The sequence below is a fragment of the Canis lupus genome, chromosome 11 (assembly GCF_048164855.1).
Source record: "Canis lupus baileyi chromosome 11, mCanLup2.hap1, whole genome shotgun sequence".
Lineage (NCBI taxonomy): Eukaryota > Metazoa > Chordata > Mammalia > Carnivora > Canidae > Canis > Canis lupus.
The window spans coordinates 57,705,607-57,726,954 of record NC_132848.1 but is presented as its reverse complement, the minus strand read 5'-3'; the positions used below and the strand labels follow the sequence as shown (position 1 = coordinate 57,726,954).

Genomic DNA, 21,348 nt, shown 5'->3' with positions numbered 1-21,348 from the left:
TTTTAATTTGTAATTGGTGTTGGTATTTAATAGGCTATAAATTTATTGATACATTTTTTTGAGAATGACTTCAGTAACCTATCCTTTTTGACATCCTTTTTTCTGGTTCTTGTCATAATGCTCTTTAGTGTTAAATTTATGAAGGAACACAGATAATTTTTTTTTTCTCTTAACATTGAAGAGTTAATTACCAGAGTTATCAGAGTGGCTCTCTGAAACTAGCACTACAATATTTCTACTTCGTGGTCTCTAACTCTATAGCAGAGACTGATTCTGTATGTTTATTTTCAAATAGTATTGAAATGGCTGATGGCCAGTGCAGGAAGATCCTTCTCTACAGCAGTCACAGAACAACTTCAGCTTCTACCTTTGTTTTTTAAGGTAAGTTTATGGCTGAAATTAAGAATGCATCCCCCTGTGTTAACTAACTGAAATTTAAATAAAAACTTGGATAGAAAAAAAGAATGCATCCCCTTCTTTCCTTCCCCGGGATTTTATATTTATCAGCTGATAGTGGATAGTTTTTCAGACTGTGTATGGCTTAGTTGGATCCCTAAGTAGAATAGTCACAGGAAAATCATTAGGAGATAGCAGTTTAATATTTGTTGAAATAATCTTTTTAGTATTTTTTTTAAGATTTTTAAGTTTATTTATTCATAGAGACAGAGAGAGAGAGAGAGAGAGGCAGAGACACAGGCAGAGGAAGAAGCAGGCTCCATGCAGGGAGCCTGATGCGGGACTCGATCCCGGATCTCCAGGATCACACCCCCGGCTGCAGGCAGCGCCAAACCGCTGCGCCACCGGGGCTGCCCTAATCTTTTTAGTATTAAGTCAGACTAGGATCTTGACAGATACAGGAAAACTTTATAGACAGAACATTGTTACTTGATAAACAATTTCCAAGTTTAGGAGAATATTGACAGCTAAAAAATAAGCCACGGTGACATTTTCTGAATATAGCTATTTCTGATTTATTTTACTCAGCGTATAATAAACCTGAAGACTTACTGTATATTGTACTTATACATACAGTATTTGTATTAACTTTACAGTATTAAATGGGACTATAATTGCTTCAAACAAATACCTGTGGAAGTAACTTGTTTCTGGTGATCCTATGCAGACACTGAAGTTTAATTTGAATTGATGAAAGTGTAGCCTGAGGTGGTTCTGATTACTTATCGAGGCAGATGATGAAGCTAATAAAACTAAGGTCACAGATCAATATATTGGTTGCCACAGTTAGAGTTTGCAGTCATACTGTGATTAGGAAAACAGGCCAGGGATCCCTGGGTGGCGCAGCGGTTTGGCGCCTGCCTTTGGCCCAGGGCGCGATCCTGGAGACCCGGGATCGAATCCCACATCGGGCTCCCGGTGCATGGAGCCTGCTTCTCCCTCTGCCTGTGTCGCTGCCTCTCTCTCTCTCTCTCTGTGACTATCATGAATAAATAAATAAAATCTTTAAAAAAAAAAAAAAAAAGGAAAACAGGCTACTTTCATTGCACATTTGGAAGGCTTCGCACAAACCTCACCACTACTTGATAGTTATTGTTTGGTACAGTTATTATTTAAGAAGGAGCACCCTTGTTACTCTTACTCAGCAAATGGTATGTTAAACTTCACATTTGCCACAGCATACTTTGTCTTCAGGAAATCTGAAAAAGATAACTCTACTGGTAATTTTCAAAGGATTCACCACTAAAATACTTCTAAGAATGCTATGTAGGGCAGGATGCCTGGGTGGTTCAGCGGTTGAGCATCTGCCTTTGGCTCAGGTCATGATCCTGGGGTCCTGGGATCGAGTCTGGCATTGGGCTCCCTGCATGGAGCCTGCTTCTCCTTCTGCCTATGTGTCTGCCCCCCCCCCTCTTTCTCTCTCTTTGTCTGTCTCTCATGCATAAATAAAATCTTTAAAAAAAAAAAAAAAAAGGAATGCTGTGTAGGGTCTGATACCCATGAGTACCTCTGAGATCTTTTGGGTTAAAAGAGTGGACAGTAGCTATTAGCGTATATAGAATCCTTGTTATTTGTAAGTCCTTGGTGTAGATAGGGTTTCTCTTGAGGGCAGTGGTGCTTAAACTTTTTTCCACTGACACATACGCAGTGGATACCAAACATAGACTGTATGTTCATAAATGGGTAATGTGCAGTGAATGTTGGGATAGTTAGAGTTCTACCCTGATTCTTTCACTCAAAATAAAAAAAGAAAAGAAAAAATCAGGGGTGCCTGACTGGCTCAATCAGAAGAATGTGCAACTCTTGATTTTGGGGTTGTGAGTTTGAGCCCCACGTTGGTTATAGAGATAGCTTAAAAATAAAATCTTTTTAAAAAATCATTCTCCCTCTCCCTCTGCTGCTCCCCCTGCTTGTGCTTGATGGTGTGCGTCCTCTCACAATCTCTCTCTCTCTCTCTCTGTCAAATCAATCAATCAATCTTCAAAAAGGGGTGGGGAGGGGATGCCTCAGTTAAGCATCTGCCTTTGGCTCAGGTCATGATCCCAGCGTTTGGGATGAAGCCCTGTGTCAGGCTTCCTGCTTGGTGGGGAGCCTGCTTTTCCCTCTCCCTCTGCTGCTCCCCCTGTTTATGCTTGTGCGCGTGCTCTCTCTCTCTCAAATAAATAAATAATCTTTAAAAAATAAATCAGAAAGATACATGAGAGTGAGGTTGGTAGAAGGATGTTTTGAATCCACATGAAATTTATTTTAAAAAATCATTAGAAAGCTGTATTGTGATTGCTTATGCCAGGCCTAACATTTTGCCTGGATGTACAGATACGGAGGTTGATACTCTGCTTTGGGCCATGATGGCAGAATGGAGTATGGGGTACAAAGTCACCATGGCACAGATAAACAGTTACTTTGCAGGCAGATCAGCTGTGTGGAGTGAGGATAAAGAAAATCTAAAAACAAGTTATTGCTTATTAAACTGTAGGAAGCAGAAATTCTGTTTTGGATATATTTACAGTGCTTTTTAGATTCTAAATAACTATTCTAGATCCTATCCCATAAAAACCAGTTTTATATCAATTTAAAAGAAACCCCACCTTGAAATCTATATCGGAGTGAGTTTTAGTTATTTACCTCTAGTCGAAGAGTCTCCATATTGCTGAAGGTCAAGGGAAGAATAGATAGAGACCTAGTTAAAAATCAATGTCTTGGGCAGCCCTGGTGGCGCAGCGGTTTAGCGCCGCCTACAGCCTGGGGTGTGATCCTGGAGACCCAGGATCGAATCCCACATCGGGCTTCCTGCATGGAGCCTGCTTCTCCCTGTGTCTCTGCCTCTCTCTTCGCTCTCTCTGAATGAATAAATAAATAAATCTTTAAAAAAAAATCAATGTCTTCAAATGTCTTCGTATATATAAACTGAGGAATAATACCAATATCCTCACAGTTGTAAGTATGAAATGAAATAATGCCTGTAAAGCAGAGAGCACAATGTAAAGTACTTGTATATGTTGTAATAATGGTATATTATTTTTGTTACTAGTTTTTAACTGTACTTAATTTGGAATAATGAGTTCAGATGCCTATGATCAGGGAGGAAGACAGGATGTGTTGTATCCTGTTTCAAACTTTGCTAAGTGCTCATCAGAACTCACCACTGTAGAATAATAGTTTTGTATGTGTTAAACTTAGAGAAAAATTTACAGATATTGTTATAACTGGTACAAAATTACATGCCATTGATGGTGTTTCTTCAGAAAAACTATTTTTCTCAATAATTGGAGGAGAGGAGGGGCACCTGAGTGGCTCAGTAGTTGAGTGTCTGCCTTTGATTCAGGTTGTGATCCTGGAGTCCTGGGATCAAGTCCCACATCGGGCTCCCTGCATGGAGCCTGCTTCTCCCTCTACTTCTGTCTCTGCCTCTGCCTTCTCTGTGTGTCTCTCATGAATAAATAGATAAAATCTTTTAAAAAAAATTTAGAGGAGAGGAAAACTGAAAAGTGTTCTTTTGCCAACTAAATTTTTGTGCAGATTAACACAGCAGGGCATCATTTTGTACAGGTTAACATAGTTTAATGTCTGCTAAATCTTATCTGTGATACACTAAAAATAATAAATTTGGGTGAAAACAAACCAAAAGAAAGATTAAGATCTCCTTTTTGTATATCACAGTATTAGTTAAGGATCTTCAGTTCTAGGCACTGAAAACCAAACATCTGCAACAGTGAAAGGAGGAAATTAGTTACTTACAAGTATCTAGGCAGTTCACTACCTGGGGACCTAAGTAACAGAAGCTAACAGCCTTATCAGATTCTGTCTCCTTGCATTTCTCTAAGATTTCAGATGTCCAGAAAAAGTCTTGTTGGCCAGACTTAGGTCTCTTACTACACTTTGGCTAAGCAATATGATCCCTTGGTTGACAGACCCACCAGAATGACAGAAAAGGAGGAGGATTTTTCCAAAAGTTAATCAAAATGTGATCAGCAGGAAGGATGGATATTTTTTTTTAATTTTTTAAGAGTATTTATTTATTTATTTGTAGAGATGCAGAGAGAGAGGCAGAGACACAGGCAGAGGGAGAAGCAGGCTCCATGCAGAGAGCCCGATGTGGGACTCGATCCAGGGTCTCCAGGGTCACACCCTGGGCTGCAGACGGTGCTAAACCACTGCGCCACCGGTGCTGAGAAGGATGGATATTAACAAAGAAATGCACATATTTTTGCTACAGACATTAAAACACCCTTCTTACTTCAAGTCTTAAGGAAAACCCAAATCACTGTATGTCAGTCTATCCTGTAGCATGGCCAGAAAGCAAAAGATAGGAATAGGCATACCTGAAGAAAGCCCCTAAATTTCATGGACATCGACTTTTCCCCCAAGCTGTTTATATTAAAATAAGAGTGGCAAAGGTACTACAAAGAGGTCTCATGAACCCTCCGCTCAATTTTCCCTAGTAGCTACATTTTCAAAACCAGAAAATTGAAATCTGTACAACATGCATATAATTCTGTGTCATGCTATCACACAGTAGATTCCTGTAACCAACCACCAACACAATCACAATACAGAAATAATCCCATCATCACAAAACTGACTCTGTGTGGCCTTATTATAGTCACACCTCCCTCCCTCTCCTTCACCACCACTATCCTCCGACAACCACTAATTTGTTCTCCATCTCTAGAACTGTCATTTCAAGAATGTCATATAAATGGAAATGGGAATAAGTGACCTTTTGTAATTGGCTTTTTTCACTCAGAATTCTTTTAAGTTGTCCCAAGTTGTTGTACATGAGACTTTTTTTTTTCTACTTTGATCTTTTTTTTTTTTTTTTCAATATTGGAAGGAAGATTACAGCATACATTTTTATGAAAAGGCTAGAATCCACCCCCTTCAGTGCCAATTGAACATTCCCAAATTTTAAGGTTGTCTGAATCTTAGTCTTTCTGTAACTATAAATATGGCAGTTGGATCATCATGACAGTGTACATATGTGTTCTTTTAAAAGTCATATCTGGAAAGAAAAATGATACTTTTAGGAAAATACTAAAGTTGAAAATGAAAAAGTGGAAGTGAGTAAGATTCAAATAAACTTACCTACAGAGCAGTTGCTGATCAAGAAATGTGTTTTTTTTTATTCTGATTTCCCTATTCTATTTAAAGATTCTTATTTATTTGAGGGAGAGAGAGAGAGAGATGATGTGTGCTTGGGCACATGTGTAGAGGGGAAGGAGCATAGGAGGAGGGAAAAGGACTAGCAGACTGGGTGCTGAGTGTGGAGCCCATGGTGAGGCTCAATCCCATGTGCCTGAGATCATGACCTGAGCCAAAATCAAGAGGCACCTGGGTGGCTCGGATGGTTAAGCATTTGCCTTCAGGTCAGGTCATGATATCCAAGTCCTGGGATCAAGCCCCACACTGGGCTCCCTGCTCAGCATTAGTCTACTTCTCCCTTTCCCTCTGCCTCTCCTGCTTGAGTGCACGCTCACTCTCTCTCAAATGAATAAATAAAAAATCTTTTAAAAAATCAGTCAAGAGTTTGACTTAACTGACTGACCACCCAGGTGCCCCAACATTCTGATCATTTAGAACTGAGATTTTAAGAGTGTCTGAACCCTAGATGGATGATGGGAACCAAGTGCATAGACCAGGCTTACAGGATGTCAAGTAGGAATTTTCTTTTGCGACTTAGCTACTGTTAAGACCCAAACTGAAGGGTCACCTGGATAGCTCAGTGGCTGAGTGTCTGCCTTTGGCTCAGGTTGTGATCCTGGGGTCATGGGATCGAGTCCCACATCAGGTTCCCCACAGAGAACCTGCTTCTCCCTCTGCCTATGTCTCTGCCTCTCTCTCTGTGTGTCTCATGAATAAATAAGTAAATAAATCTTTTGGGGTGGGGGGAAGGATCCAAACTGAAGATAAAAGGCGCAGTGTGTTCCATATTCTAAATTTATAAAGTAACCAGTAGTTGGGGTTAGCCACTGTCCTGTAGGACTCTCTCTGAAAGGCCCATAGTTAGAGGACTAGTTCAGTCACTCATTACATCTTCTCAAGGGAGGTTAGAAGTGGGGAAGACAGTCCCTGGGAAGTAGTGAATGTATTCTTTCTTTCAAGACTAGTATGTGAGGGAGGGGAGCTTAAGTAAATCTTTTGAAAAGTAGACATTTTGTCTCTGGATGTATGGCCTCCTTGGGTAGCAGATTTGCCAGTACACCTTACGTGCTACAGGAATATAAGTAGAGAACTGAGTGGAGATGAATGAGTGGAGTGCACCTAGGTGGAGAAGCTGAAGTAGAGGTGAAGTCCTCACTTGGCTGCAGGCGTTGATTCTGGGAGTTAGTTCTAAGAATATATGAGATTGGCAGCCCCAGTTGTCCCAGAATTGCAGTGTTAATAGGATTTTTCTCTCCACTGGTGCCCGTGGATCTTGGTTATGCCACTTTGAAGAATGAAGATATAGACCAGACAGTGGTGGGCAGCAAAGCAAGGTTTATTGAGATTAAGCGATAGTAAAATGCTAGTACAAAACTCCTGAAGAGGGAGGAGACCCAGAAGGGTTGCCCTCTGATGTTAGTTCTTGAGATGAACTAAGGACAAACTTAGAGGCTTTACTACAGAAAGGGTTTTTGTTCCACAAACAGTAATACTGTTAATAGATAAAATCACTACAAAGTAAAATACGAGACTTTGAGGTGCCTGGCTGGCTCAGGCAGAAGAGCATGCAACTCTTGATGTCATCAGGGTCGTGGGGTGTAGAGATGACTTAAATAAATAAGCAAAACCTTTAAAATCTGCATATAAAATTTTGATCTCATTGGCTTATAGAAGTAGCCTAGCCCAAACGAATTGTTATGCTGTGCTAGTAATTAGTAACGGCTAATTTGCTGCTTTGGAACATGATAGTCTTTAGTTTATGAAGTTTTATCTTTTGGATTTCGGGATTTTGGCTGGGTTTTTTTTTTTTTTTTTTTTTAAGATTTTATTTATTCATGAGAGACAGAAGCACAGGTAGAGGGAGAAGCAGGCTCCATGCAGGGAGCCTGACTCAGGACTCGATCCTGGGTCCCCAGGATCAGGCCCTGGGCTGAAGGTGGCCCTAAACCACTGAGCCACCAGGGCTGCCCTTTTGGCTGATTTTAGTGGACGTTTTAACCTCCTAACATGAGAATACTATGCCCTAATTTCATTCACAAAACACACTTTTTTTCATGAATGGTAGGAAGACAGACTGCTGATTCACCAGGTGAGTGAGTCACCTTAAATTTTTCTGGTAGTAATTTTAGGCCTGCTCTAGCATATGAGTATCTTCTTTGTCATGCTACAGTTCAACTAACCAAGCTCTAAATCACCTCATTTTTATTGTGGGTAAGTTAAATGACAAAGGAAATCAATTCATGTACATTGCCTGCAGGTTTGGACCGTTGAGAATTTGTAATAATTTTTATCCTAGAAATCTGTTTGGTGTGTATCTTTTTATACATTCCTCTGTGAGCACAACTGTGCCATACACCAGGTTAGTGTATGTATGGGCTTGTTGTATGAAAAACGAGAACTATTTCATTCTGCAAATTGTTTTAGAGCCTGATACATAATGACCATTTTCTCACTTAACTGCCTCTTCCTCTTTAATGACTGTATTGTATTATCATGTATTTAATCCATTTTCTACTCCCAGCTTTTGACTGTTAAAAACAATGTTAACAATCTTTTACAAATATGTGTATATTTATAGAATAATTACTGTGTAAAAGATCTGCTCATATTTGTCATTTTAGTGGGCACTGCCCTCCAAAGAGTCTTGTGTTATCTCTTTCACACAAACCCTGACACTTCTTACATCTTTGATGGTAAAATAAATTTTGTAAAAGATTATTGCACTTCTTGGGATGCCTAGCCGGCTCAGCCGGTAGAACCTGCAACTCTTAATCTCAGAGGTGTGAGTTCAAGCCCCAGTCTGAGATAGGATAGATAGATAGATAGATGATAGATAGATAGATAGATAGATAGATAGATAGATAGATAGATAGATAGATAGATAGATGATAGATAGATATAAGAAAAATTAATTGTATTTCTTTAATGAGACTGTCTCCTTGTACATTGGCTATTTGTATGTTTTTGCCAGCTGCCGGTATTTTGCCAGTTTCCTGTTGTGTTATGAAGGAGTTCCATTTTTATGATTTTCTTATTTTAAATGATATTTTGAAGTATGCCAGTCGAAGATTATTTTTTTAAATAGTTCCTTTTTTCTTTTAACATTTTTATGCTTTTATCTTTTGCATTTAGATTTGTAGTATAAGATAGAAAATTGATGGTTACTTTTATATAAAGTGTTGATGTAAAGATGGAGCTTAATTTTCAAGATAATCTATTTTTTCTCCATTGATTTAAGATGAAATCTCATATATTTTTTTCAGTAAAGTATGCCAAGAGAAATTATTTCCATCAGAAAATGGACAAATTATCACAGTGATTATTATACTCAGCTTGGAGGTTTCTTTATTAAAAAAATTCTGACACATGTTAAAATTTTAAGAAGGACTTTATTGAGAACTGTTGGATAGGTGTCAAGACTCCAAGTACCCCCAAGACCGCTGGGGATATTTAGCCAATAAGTGGAATGAGGGGAGGTGTTAGTGCGTAGAAGATAACTAAGAGGAGACATCAAGGATAGGGGATTCTTGCTGAAAGCAGGGAGCCTGACTCAGGGCTCCATCCCAGGACCCCGAGATCATGACCTGAGCCAAAGGGCAGATGCTTAACCAACTGAGCCACCCAGTTGCCCCTAAAATGGAAGGATTTTGAAGGCAGAAAAGGGATGGGACAAGGAAGGCATAAACAAAAAAGATTATTTCAGATAAGATCATCTTTGTTTAAGAAAAGGCAGGGGTCTGTCATGCAGTTCATTTTACTATTACTGATCAGTTAATTCCTAATTAACTGATTGAAGGTCACATACCTGGGAATTAAGTCCCAATTTGCAGCTTTGGAGGCAGTTGACTTCATTTTGGCCTGTTCCTATTTTAACAATAGGAACCAAAATTTTTAGTGTGATGAGATAGAAAAATCCAGCTGTTGGGGCGCCTGAGTGGCTCAGTCGGTTGAGCCTCTTGATTTTGGCTCGGGTAATGACTCGTGAGTTGTGGGATCAGCTGGGCTGGGCTCTGCGCCCAGAAGGGAGTCTGCTTGAAGATCTGTCCCTCTGCCTCTATGCTCACTTGTGCATGCATGGTCTCTCTAAAATAAATCTTTAAAACAAAAAAAACAAAAAACAAAAAAAAAACCTAGCTGCTTAGTAAAATTTCAGTAATCCTAAGTTTGAAAATATCAATATGATCTCATGATCTGTTTCTCTTTAGAAAATAAGCCTATTTCCTAGCTCTGGCCACAAAACCCCCTAACCAGTAATCAACCTAGTAGAGATCAGTACTTTAGTGCCCAGATTATGGTTCCTAGATATCATTTCCTGCTAGGAGAACCAGGTCTTTGTAGAGAAAAGGCTGATTTCAGGTTTAGACCAAGAAATGTATGTGATAAACCTAATTCATATTGTCCTACCAGAAACTAAGGATGCTATAGTTGTGTTAAAGGATTTGAGTCCAAATAGCTTTATTTTGAAGTAAAGCTATTTTGAGCACCAGTTAGATTAAAACCATTAAATTTGTTGAAATTCATTGGTTCATAATGGCATTGTTTTAAAAATTCACTGTTCACTTTTGGAGGATAGAAAGGAAACATTCTTCTGAAGAAGGGAAGGCTTTTCTGTATGAAGTATTCCAGGTAATAATGAAGAAAAAGTGAGTGTCACCATTTTGCAAACCATTTTTAAAAATAGTTCATCACAGAAAGAGAAAACTGACCATAATAGAAGGAAATACACATCACTTATGTTGTGCTCAAAAATTAGACTTCAATAAAATCAAGCCTCTAGATCTAATGGCTACTTTACAGGACATAGTGGAGCCAAAGAATGCCTCTACAGGGATGCAGTCAGAGAAGGAAGGCCACTATAGGTGCCACTACAAAACCAAGTAACCAGGCCTGCCCTCCCTCCCTCCCTTTAATTTTTAAAGGGCAAGGAATTTTAAAAGATAGTAGAGAGAATTTAGAGATTTTTAAAAATTTTTTTTTCGTAGAATCTTTTACCTTTAAGAGCCACATGAACCAAATGCAGTGTGTGATCATCATGTTGAACCAGGTTCCAAACACCCAACTTACAAAATATTAGGGGGAATTTGAACATTACTGTATATTTTATATTTTAACTGCAATGAATTTTTATGGCCAATGTCATTCCAGGTTTTTTAAATAAGAGATTTTTCTCTTTTAGAGTTACATAGTAAAATATTCATGGGTGAAATATGTCTGGGATTTGCTTAAAATAATTGGAGGATGAGGAAACAGGAAACATGGGGGGACGGGCAAAAAAATGGGAGGATTATGCATATGTCTTTGTTGGAGAGGTGATTGATTCATGGGGACTCTTTATACTAGTCACTAGTTGTGTCCATATTTGAAAATTTCCATAGAAGTTGTTCAGAGGAAAAATGTGATTTCTTTTCTGTAAGGATACCTTATTTGTACTCATTGGCTATAATTTTCAATTACATGTTTGTTTTGTTTTATTGTTCTTTAGATTGCCCCAGTGGAAAATGATAATAGCTATGATGAACTGAAGAGAGATGCAAAGTTATGTTTATCACTAATGTCTCAGGGCTTGCTTTACCCTCATCAAGTGCCTTTGGTACTTCAGGTGCTAAAACAAGTAAGACTGTCTAACAAGTATTTATATGTCTTGGTTAGAATTCGGTTACCCATTCTAAGAACTTCACAAAGTCAGCTGTAGTGCACACAGTACCTGAAATTTGTTTTTCATTTTGAGTTTTCTTTTAGTATGAGAGAAGATATATATTGACCGAAGAAACAGACCTAGATTCTGTACCCGTCTCTGCCACCAACTTCTGTGACTTTGGGGAGGTCATTCAACCCCCAGATTTTCAATGTATGCAAAGAGCTAATTAGTGAAGCACCTTAGATACAAACTGCTTATGAGGGAGGAGGGTGGCCATTCCCTTTTACTATTTCCTCTTTATTAAATTCACATGTATTTCCCAATCTCTGGTTTACAAAAAGAAAGGAAGGAAAAAGACCTAAGGTATTGTGTATTTTCTAGCTGCATTTTTAGTATACTACGTGCTCAGCCTTTACTCAGGTCATACATGTGTTATATAATATAAAAAATGGACCTGTTCCATGGTTTTCAGGTTTTTAAGTTGAATTATCAGTGAAAAACATTTTTTAACAGCCCAGTTTTTTTGTGTGATGGAACTTAGCAGTTCTCAGTCATTGCTTTCCTCTACCTGCCACCTAGTAAAATAAAATAATAACTCTTAGAGGAGTCAAAACTATTAACTAGACGTCATTTATAAAGTTGACTTTTATCTGTGTATTCCTTACCCTTACCCTGACTTTACCTGAGATAGTTCGTGCAGCCTTTTATTTAGAAGGAACTATAACACGAGCTTGCTCTAACCATGCCTGTAAAAGTAGAGTTATAGTAGAAGATATGATTTATGTGTAATTCCTGTCTGTCACCTCATGCTCTTGTCAGACTGTTTCCATTGTTTCTACTTCTTTTCATTCACAGACAGCAAGAAGCAGTTCTTGGCATGCTAGATATACAGTGCTGACCTACCTCCAGACCATGGTATTTTATAACCTCTTTATTTTCCTAAACAATGAAGATGCAGTTAAAGACATCAGGTGGCTGGTTATAAGTCTTTTGGAGGATGAACAATTAGAGGTAAAATTTCAGATACCACAAATCAAAATATATTTAGAGAAAGCATCATCCCCCCCCCCCCCTTTGAAAAGAAGTATTTATGCACTGATGAGTTTTCTTAAAGCATAAATTATTGGGCAGCCCCGGTAGCACAGCGGTTTGGCACCACCTGCAGCCTGGGGTGTGATCCTGGAGACCCGGGATCAAGCCCCACATCGGGCTCCCTGCATGGAGCCTGCTTCTCTCTCTCCTTGTGTCTCTGCCTCTCTCTCTCTCTCTGTCTATGAATAAATAAATAAAATATTTTTTTAAAGGCATAAATTATTAAAAATAGCTTCAATTTTTAACATTACCCCTTGTGGTTAGTTTGGATGTGATTTCCTATCATACAAATGGAAACAAACATTGGGCATGTTCTTGTGGCATCTCTTTGCAGTTGGGCAGGTAACATTTGTGAACCAAAGTTTTTTTGTATGTGAAATTGCAGGTGATACTATTTATTTACCTTACTAATTTCTAAAGAACTCCTGGAAATGTGTATAAAGGCAGTTTCAATTTCAAGAGAATAAAAATCGAGGGGCACCTGGGTGGCTCAGTCGGTTAAGCGTCTGGCTCTTGCATTCAGTTCAGATTATAATCTCAGGGTGGTGAGACTTAGCCCTGACCAACATCAGGCTCTGCACTGGGTGTGGAGACTGCTTAAGATTCTCCCTCACCCGCTCCACTTTGTGTAGACCTGGGCGTGCTCTCAAAAAAAGAATAAAAACCTATATACACAAATGCTGTTACCCAGTTAAGACTGTTGCCCCTTTTTGTTTTCCTTGGTAGAGAAATTAAAGGCCACTTTGTGGTGAGGTTACATTAATATTTTATACAAAAAGATCAATCTCTTAGTTAATATAGTCTAATGTAAGAAAAGCATGTTGTAATAAATATGGAAGAAGATACAACTTTTGAAATTGGCCTTCGGTAAAGAAAATGTAATTGAAATTTTTGTGAAATTTGTACTTTTTTAATTTTATGAGTTTTCTACAGAGTGGAGCACTCCCAGTAATTTTATATCCTCTTTGAGAGCACTAAAGATAGATTGTCTTCATAGGAAACTGAGAATGGAAATTCCCCCCCTACTCTAAGGAGGCCCCAATCATTTTGCAGTCCAGCTTTCTTGTGTTCTGGGGGGCGGATATGGATAGCCCCTCGGGTACTCACAGTGGGTTATAACAGCTACAACAGGCTTACGATCTTTACAGCTATCTGTAATTGTTTGAACTTGTATTTTTTTTAATAACTAAAGGAATAGAAATGAAAAGGTAGAATCTTAGAAATCTTGAAAATCAGGGGATCCCTGGGTGGCTCAGTGGTTTAGTGCCTGCCTTTGGCCCAGGGCATGATCCTGGAGTCCCAGGATCGAGTCCCGCATCAGGCTCCCGGCATGGAGCCTGCTTCTCCCTCTTCCTGTGTCTCTGCATCTCTCTCTCTCTCTCACTCTATGTCTATCATGAATAAATAAATAAAATCTTAAAAAAAAAAAGAAATCTTGAAAATCAGTGTTTAATTTTAAATATTACAGCAATTACATTAAATTGCATTAATTGCTTGCTAAACTTTACATTCTCCTAAATTTTATATTCCATGCTGTATACTTAAGCATAACTGTTAATATAAATAAAACCATTACATTCATTAAAGCTATCATTTTTTTTAATTTTTTTAATTTTTATTTACTTATGATAGTCATACAGAGAGAGAGAGAGAGAGAGGGGCAGAGACATAGGCAGAGGGAGAAGCAGGCTCCATGCACCGGGAGCCCGACGTGGGATTCGATCCCGGGTCTCCAGGATCGCGCCCTAGGCCAAAGGCAAGGCGCCAAACCGCTGCGCCACCCAGGGATCCCGCTATCATATTTTTTAAGATTTTTTTTTTTTTTTTGGTTATAGTATGTTAGCTCTTGCGCTTGAAAAGCAGCTGATAGCCACAAAATTAACAGTAAAATTGTTCATACATTGAAATTTAGTAATCCCAATTCTTAGACTCTATCCTAAGAAAATACATTGCAGGGCAGCCCCCGTGGCGCAGTGGCTTAGCGCCGCCTGCAGCCTGGGGTGTGATCCTGGAGTCCTGGGATCGAGTCCCACGTCAGGCTCCCTGCATGGAGCCTGCTTCTCCCTCTGTCTGTGTCTCTGCCTCTCTCTTTCTGTGTGACTCTTAAATAAATAAAAATTTAAAAAAAAAAAAGAAAAGAAAATACATTGCAATATGGAAATTATGCAAATTAAGATTTTTAGTACAATAGTGAGAACTTGAAAGCATTCTAATCAGCAGTTGAATAGAAAAATGAATCATGGTATGAAAGAGAATAATGCAACCAAGTATGAAGTAGTACAAGCAGAAACAATTTATAATTCATTTAATGGTATAATGAAAATATTAAGTACCTAAAAACCGTCAAACTAAAACAAAAGAAAAACCCTTTTGAAGCAATAAATAGCAAAATATTTAGGTGGAGATTTTTTTCCAAATTATTATTGACTATCTTTATGAGTATGTAGCAAGAATTTTGTGATACCTCTGAGATCATAGCATTTTACTGGTTTTTGTTTGTGTATCCAAAACTTGGGTTCCCATTCCATTTTGAAATGCACTGTTCTACCCTCTGCATTTGATACTTCCATAAACTGTGTGTGTAGTCTGACATCAGCCTGTGAAAGTCCTAAAAAGTAAACTGGATATAAATCTCTACAACACATGCCAGTTATACAAATCGATTGTTCTATGTCTCTATTACCAACGAAAACAACCACAGCAATAGTTTTAAGAGATGTGGAGTCCAGGAAAAATTCATTTTAATGTTAGGCTCTGGCACTGCCTGATAAGGACAACTGCCAGTCAGTGGGAAAATAATTTATGAAGAGCTTTAATTTTGTATGAAATAGTTTCAGCATTTACTTTCCACAACCCCAGTGCAGTGGCTCTCATCCATTTTCAAGTCACAGACCTGTTGAGAATCTGATGAAATCTCCCTGAGGAACTCGCATAAGAGCATAAGTCTGGGAAAGTCATCCCATGTGTCCCCCACCTACCACCACCACCCTCCCAGCCTCCAGGGTTCTCCCCAGGCTTAGGATCTCTGCTCTAAAAGAAGTGATTGTCTCTGCAGGTTCGAGAAATGGCTGCTACCACCCTGAGTGGTCTGTTACAGTGTAACTTCCTTACCATGGACAGTCCTATGCAGATTCATTTTGAGCAACTTTGCAAAACAAAACTCCCGAAGAAAAGAAAGCGAGACCCTGGTTCTGTAGGAGATACGATTCCTTCTGCAGGTAACAAGGCTGGTATAAAATACCATATGCTTTTGGGAATTAACCAGGCTTATGCAACAAGTATTTATTGGTTGTGGGGCGCCTGGGTGGCTCAGTCGGTTGAGCATCTGCCTTTGGCTCAGGTCGTGATCCCCGGGTCCTGGGATTTAGCCCCACATTGGGCTCCTTGCTCAGCAGGAGCTTGCTTCCTCCTCTGTCCCTTTACATGTTCTCTCTCTCTCAAATAAATCTTAAAAAAAAAAAAAAGAATACTTGGATGTATCTAAGTCTTTGCTGGGTACTGAGAATAGTTGTCCCTGCTATTAATGAGCTTTGCCTACAGCAGGCAAGACCTGGAACGTAAAAGCGAAAATGGAGAGGTATGCAGGAACCTGTGCACTGCAGCAGACAACAACTGACAGGGTAAAACTGGTGCCTGCCCACCTGAAACCACTTTATACAGAGAGGCATGCAGAATGAGTTGAGTTGGAGAGTGTAAAATATTTGTGTTTAGATTTTATAGCTTAGGTGTAGATGTAAAAGGAAAATACCAAGAAAACAAAACAAGCCTTGCTTTCATTTGAAGAGGGGACGGTTCACTACTTCACAGGGCATTTGGTGAGAGGTTGAGAAGAGTCATCAACGGGAGCTTCTACTCTAATTGAGCATGAAGATAAACATAGATCTGAGGACTATGTCACATTTAAAGAGACGTTTAAACTTGATTGTGTTGTGCCCTGGTCCATAGGATATGAGAGTTGTGATCTCGGGGTTGTAAGTTGAAGCCCCACGTTAGGTGTAGAGATTACTTAAGAATAAAATCTTCTTTTTAAAAATAAACACAATTGCAAAAAGCCATCTGACCTTGCCACTGCTGCCTGCAGTCACAGGAAGAATGGAAAATATATAGAAAGACTCAGTAAGTAGGAAGCTTATTTGGATTTACAAGAATTACTTGGAATGTGAAGCTCTTAAACACTGACTACAAGAGGGTCTTAATTTAGGCATTTAGTTTCCTAATGGCAATTACTAATAAAATACCAATGAATGTTCTAGTTGCTTTGCTTGAAAATTCTGTTCTGTAATAATTACCAAAGTAGTTTGGGTCTTTGTTATCCAAATGGCATTATTTATAATTCTGTTTCATATTCTTTTCTTATTGACTTCAATTCCCTAGGCACCGTATTTCATGTATACACATATAATACACACACATACACACCTTAAGGAAAAACATGAAAATTTGAAAGCAGAAACTATCATAGGAGAAGGAATAGATCTAGAAAAAAAAAGAATTAGAGACCCCGTAGAATGCAGTTGTTTTGAGAAATGCAGACATTCTTCATATACAGTATGTTCTTGCCTCATGACTTGATACATTCTGTGTGGAGTAGTCCCATCCAGAAAAGTGGGGTGTAATTTTGATTAGAGATTGTTTTAGGGGGCACTTGGGTGGCTCAGTGGTTGAGCATCTGCCTTTGTCTCAGGTTGGGATCCCAGGGTCCTGGGATTGAGTCCTGCATCAGGTTCCCCATAGAGAGCCTGCTTCTCCCTCTATGTCTCTGTGTCTCTCATGAATAAAGAAATAAAATCTTTAAAAAGAGAGCAAGAGACTGTTTTAGGATCAGGAATTGTACTTTTGCATAAGATATGAATTGATCAAAACTATCATTATGTAAGTTCTAGCAAATAGGTGACACATTTCTGACCTGTCATATGATGTGTCATTGAGGGTCAGCTATAGGATGTCTTTAGTTCAGCCTCAAAATCATGTTTTTGGTGTGTGTGTATACAGATGCATTTTTATTTTTTTTTAAGATTTATTTATTCATGAGAGAGAGAGAGAGGCAGAGACATAGGCAGAGGGAAAAGCAGGCTCTACACAGGAGCCCGATGTGGGACTCGATCCCAGATCCTGGGATCACAACCTGAGCCGAAGGCAGCCACCCAACTGCTGAGCCACCCAGGCATCCCCAGATGCATTTTTTTGTTTTGTTTTGTTTTTGTTTTTGTTTTTTTTATGATAGTCACAGAGAGAGAGAGAGAGAGGCAGAGACACAGGCAGAGGAAGAAGCAGACTCCATACACCGGGAGCCCGATGTGGGATTTGATCCTGGGTCTCCAGGATCGTGCCCTGGGCCAAAGGCAGGCGCCAAACCGCTGCGCCACCCAGGGATCCCCCCAGATGCATTTTTAATGCAGAAATTCACACTTTGGAAACAATTAGATTAATCAAAAACTAGTTCTATTTTACCATAACATGTGCCAGAGAGTCCTATAAATATTCGCACATTTATTGGCGGAGTTTTTTTTTTTTTTTTTTTTTTTTTGCTCTGTTTTTCAGAGTTGGTCAAACGTCATGCGGGGGTGCTAGGACTTGGTGCATGTGTTCTTTCTAGTCCCTATGATGTTCCCACCTGGATGCCCCAGCTCCTTATGAATCTCAGTGCACATCTGAATGATCCGCAGCCTATTGAGGTAAAATTCTTCCGTATTAGTTTCTATGCCTACGTATTTTATCAGTGATGTTTTGTAAGAAATCATTTTACTGGTAGTTTCCTGTCACTCTGGACCTTCTGCTTTGATAGAGCTGCTGCCGCTCCTGCCTCTGCTGGGGCTAAGCCTACTCAAGTAATTAGTAACATCTTGTGGAGGGAGGCCTTGTTTTCATGTATATTTGAGATCTTTTGGTAGCAAGGAAATACTAAAGCTTCTGTCTCTCCCAGTCCAGTAGAAGTAAAATATGTCAGTGTTGTCAGGATAGTTCATCTTCTTTGGTTTTACTAACATTTTATATCTAGGAAGTGTCTAACGGGGAGCTAATACTAAAAAGGAAATTGTGATGGTATTATTTTGAGAACAGCTGTGTCTAAATGACTGACGAGACCAATGGCTTTGTGCTTCTCGCTTTGGTAAAGAGCTATAGGTGTGTCTTGAAACTCGTTTCATAATGCGGTGTAAGGGCCAGTAGCCTCTCCCCGAGTGCAGCTAGTCACTTTAAAGAGGTGGCCCGGGTGGCCCAGCAATTTAGCGCAGCCTTCAGCCCATGGTGTGATCCTGGAGACCCGGGATCGAGTCCCACGTCAGGCTCCCTGCATGGAGCCTGCTTCTCCCTCTGCCTATGTCTCTGCCTCCCTTTCTCTCTGTCTCTCATGAATAAATAAATAAAATCTTTTTTTAAAAAAATGAGCTTTGGGAAGTTACAGTTGGCTTGTTGGTTTTGCAGCACTCGGTGAGATCTGAAGTCTGGAGGGATTTTTACTTGGCTGAAGTTATCCTCCTGAGTATAATCCTAGTCTTTGAGAGGTTAAAGTAAAATGTGTGTGGGTTGCTCCTCTACAGATGACTGTAAAGAAGACCTTATCCAATTTCCGAAGGACGCACCATGACAACTGGCAAGAACACAAACAGCAGTTCACAGATGACCAGCTGCTCGTTCTCACCGATCTCCTTGTGTCACCGTGCTATTATGCATAGAAGGGTAAGTCAGCAATATTCGGGGTTTCAGGAAGTCTGACATCCTTGGCAGATGTCATGGGTTTGATGATTGAGAAGTGACTGCTCATAAGTTTTCTTTTTGCTTACATTCTCAGCTGTCCTCCTTATTTAGACAATTAAAAAAATTTTTTTTAATGCGACCTATGCTATGACCAGTGGAAGTAAGTTCCCTGAGAACTTTTCCCTGCTTCTCTGCTTCAGGTATCAAGCAGAGAATTGAAGTGACTGCTTTTGGACGTTTATAAACGAGTAGGCTTAGTATCCTGCAAGTGGTTAAAAGAAATTTTCTTTGTTGCCTGCTGAGTGGGGCCTAAGCGTTTTGGGTCGCCCAGAAAACCCTAGGTCCTATACAGTCATGAGAACATTTCATCTGAATTCTTAAGTATTTATTTTCCATCCCGAATTAAAGAGGAAAACCCAGAAACCTTTCCGCTAGGTTAAGAAAAATAAAGTAAATTTCACTTATTGGGCTTTAGAGTTGGATGTCCTGTTGTCTGACTGAAATTTTTTTCCCTCCCTGATACAGATGAGTAGTCCTCACTTCAAGCTCTTTTCATCAAAAATTCCAGATCCTCAGGTACCATCTGTGGCGGCTCTCTGCAGGTTTTAAAACTCTGCCTCCGTTGAGCTCTCATCATTTTGATGGCTTCTGTGTTTGGTCCCATTAGTCTCCGTTCCACAGGTTCTCAGCTGCCATTTGATTACCTAACTTGTCTGGAAGTGTCTCCAGAATATTGATCACTTTTTCTTTGAGGCATCTGACAAAGCCACAATGTCTCAGACTAGAAATAATTACCCAATATGATCATGGCATCCAAGACCAAGCAGAGTCTAGGAACTCATTGAGAAACAGTTTACTTGTAATGGAGAATACCTATCTGTAATACAGGTCCCGTCATTTCATTCATCTCAAATTATTTTGAATTTTTTCCAAATGGCTTTTGGGTGTAGATGGTAGTAGGGCTGTGGGCCATAAATCGAAGCCTTTGAGAGCCTTGGGTCTGGAGAGCCATGAAGAGGGAAGGAAAAGAGGGCAAGTCTTGAACCTAACCAAGGACCTGATGGATTGCTCCACCGAGACACAGAAGTGAAGGCTGTGTCCACGTGCTTCCCACAGACTGGAGTTTTTGGTGCTGAATGGAAAGAGCAATTGCTGAAAAACCGGGGGTTTGGTGAATAAATTTTTGATTGATTGTTGTGTGTGTATACAATGTGTGATTTTGAAAATAAACAACAACAACGATAAAAACCCTGACTGGTTGATTTTTACCTGTATTCTTTACATAATACTGTTTGATCAGCCCTCAAAACTGTTATACTTCACCTAATGGAAGAATGCTGTGTTTGTGGAAATTCTGTAAGGTTTTCTTTCTTTTTTTGATTTTTCTTTCTTTTTTCTTTTTTTTTCTTTTGCCTGCAGAATCGTTGAGAGACTAATAAGTCTTTATATTTAATTGACTTGTTTATTAATAAATGTTATATAGATGTAAAAGACTGTATAAACTGTAGAGATAGCATTGGCAAGACTTTGTACAGATGCAACCTTTTACACAGCACCATTGTGTAATTAATTTGTAAAGATTCACGTGTAGCTCTTTATTATAGTGACTTTGGCTTTTGTACCAATTGAATGCCATTTTTTTGTGTTTTTAAATTATTTTCTCTATTCATGTTACAAAAGCTGAGGTGTGGGGGGTTTTTTTTTGTTTGAGTTCATTTATCGTTAGAATGTCTGGATTTTTATGTAATTTTCTTGTGTGCATCCCTAAATGCAAACACCACCTGTTTGCTATGACAAGTTTATAGAATGCAAGGTATCTTCTAGGTTAAAGTAATTCACAAGTTGGTGAATATCATCTTGCAGCACACCCTGTACAGTGTTCCTTAAAGGAACACTACAGTATATTTTTTAGTATCTACTTGCTGAATGACTCCATACAGACCGAAGCACAGCAGAGGTCCTGGTACAGTATTGAATTGTCAGCGTACACAGGCGTAATCCCTGTATAGAGTAGTGCCAAACTGATGATTTCAATTGTGTAACTAGTTTAAAACCCAATAAATGGATTGTTTTTAACACCTGGCTTTTGTCTTCATTAAGAAGAGAAGACAGTTGTATAGGCAGTAACTCTCGTGGATGCCGTTTGCATCCATAGATCTGAATCCATAAATGCATGCCCTCTAACCGGACCGAATTATCCAGAGCAGACCTGTCTAGTACAGTAGCCAGTAGCTTCATATAACTATTTACATGTAAAGTAAAATCTCATTTCCTCAGCCTCAATAGCCACATTTCAAATGTTCATTAGCCCCTTGTGGCTAGTG

At 39.2% G+C, this 21,348-nt stretch overlaps 1 protein-coding gene across 4 annotated transcripts in view; it reads left to right on the top strand.

Moving 5' to 3' along the window:
- Positions 1-21,100, top strand: part of PSME4 (proteasome activator subunit 4) — a 105,252-nt gene extending 84,152 nt beyond the window's left edge. For 3 of the 4 annotated variants that reach the window (XM_072768357.1, XM_072768358.1, XM_072768356.1), the window contains 7 exons: positions 296-381; positions 11,081-11,209; positions 12,092-12,247; positions 15,384-15,546; positions 17,870-18,003; positions 18,868-19,006; positions 19,550-21,100. In XM_072768357.1, coding sequence (XP_072624458.1) covers positions 296-381; positions 11,081-11,209; positions 12,092-12,247; positions 15,384-15,546; positions 17,870-18,003; positions 18,868-19,002 — 803 coding nt within the window. In that variant the 3' untranslated portion in view covers positions 19,003-19,006; positions 19,550-21,100. The remainder of the gene's footprint in view (positions 1-295; positions 382-11,080; positions 11,210-12,091; positions 12,248-15,383; positions 15,547-17,869; positions 18,004-18,867; positions 19,007-19,549) is intronic. The other variant, XR_012003446.1, reaches the window with a different exon arrangement.
- Positions 21,101-21,348: the final 248 nt, after the last annotated feature.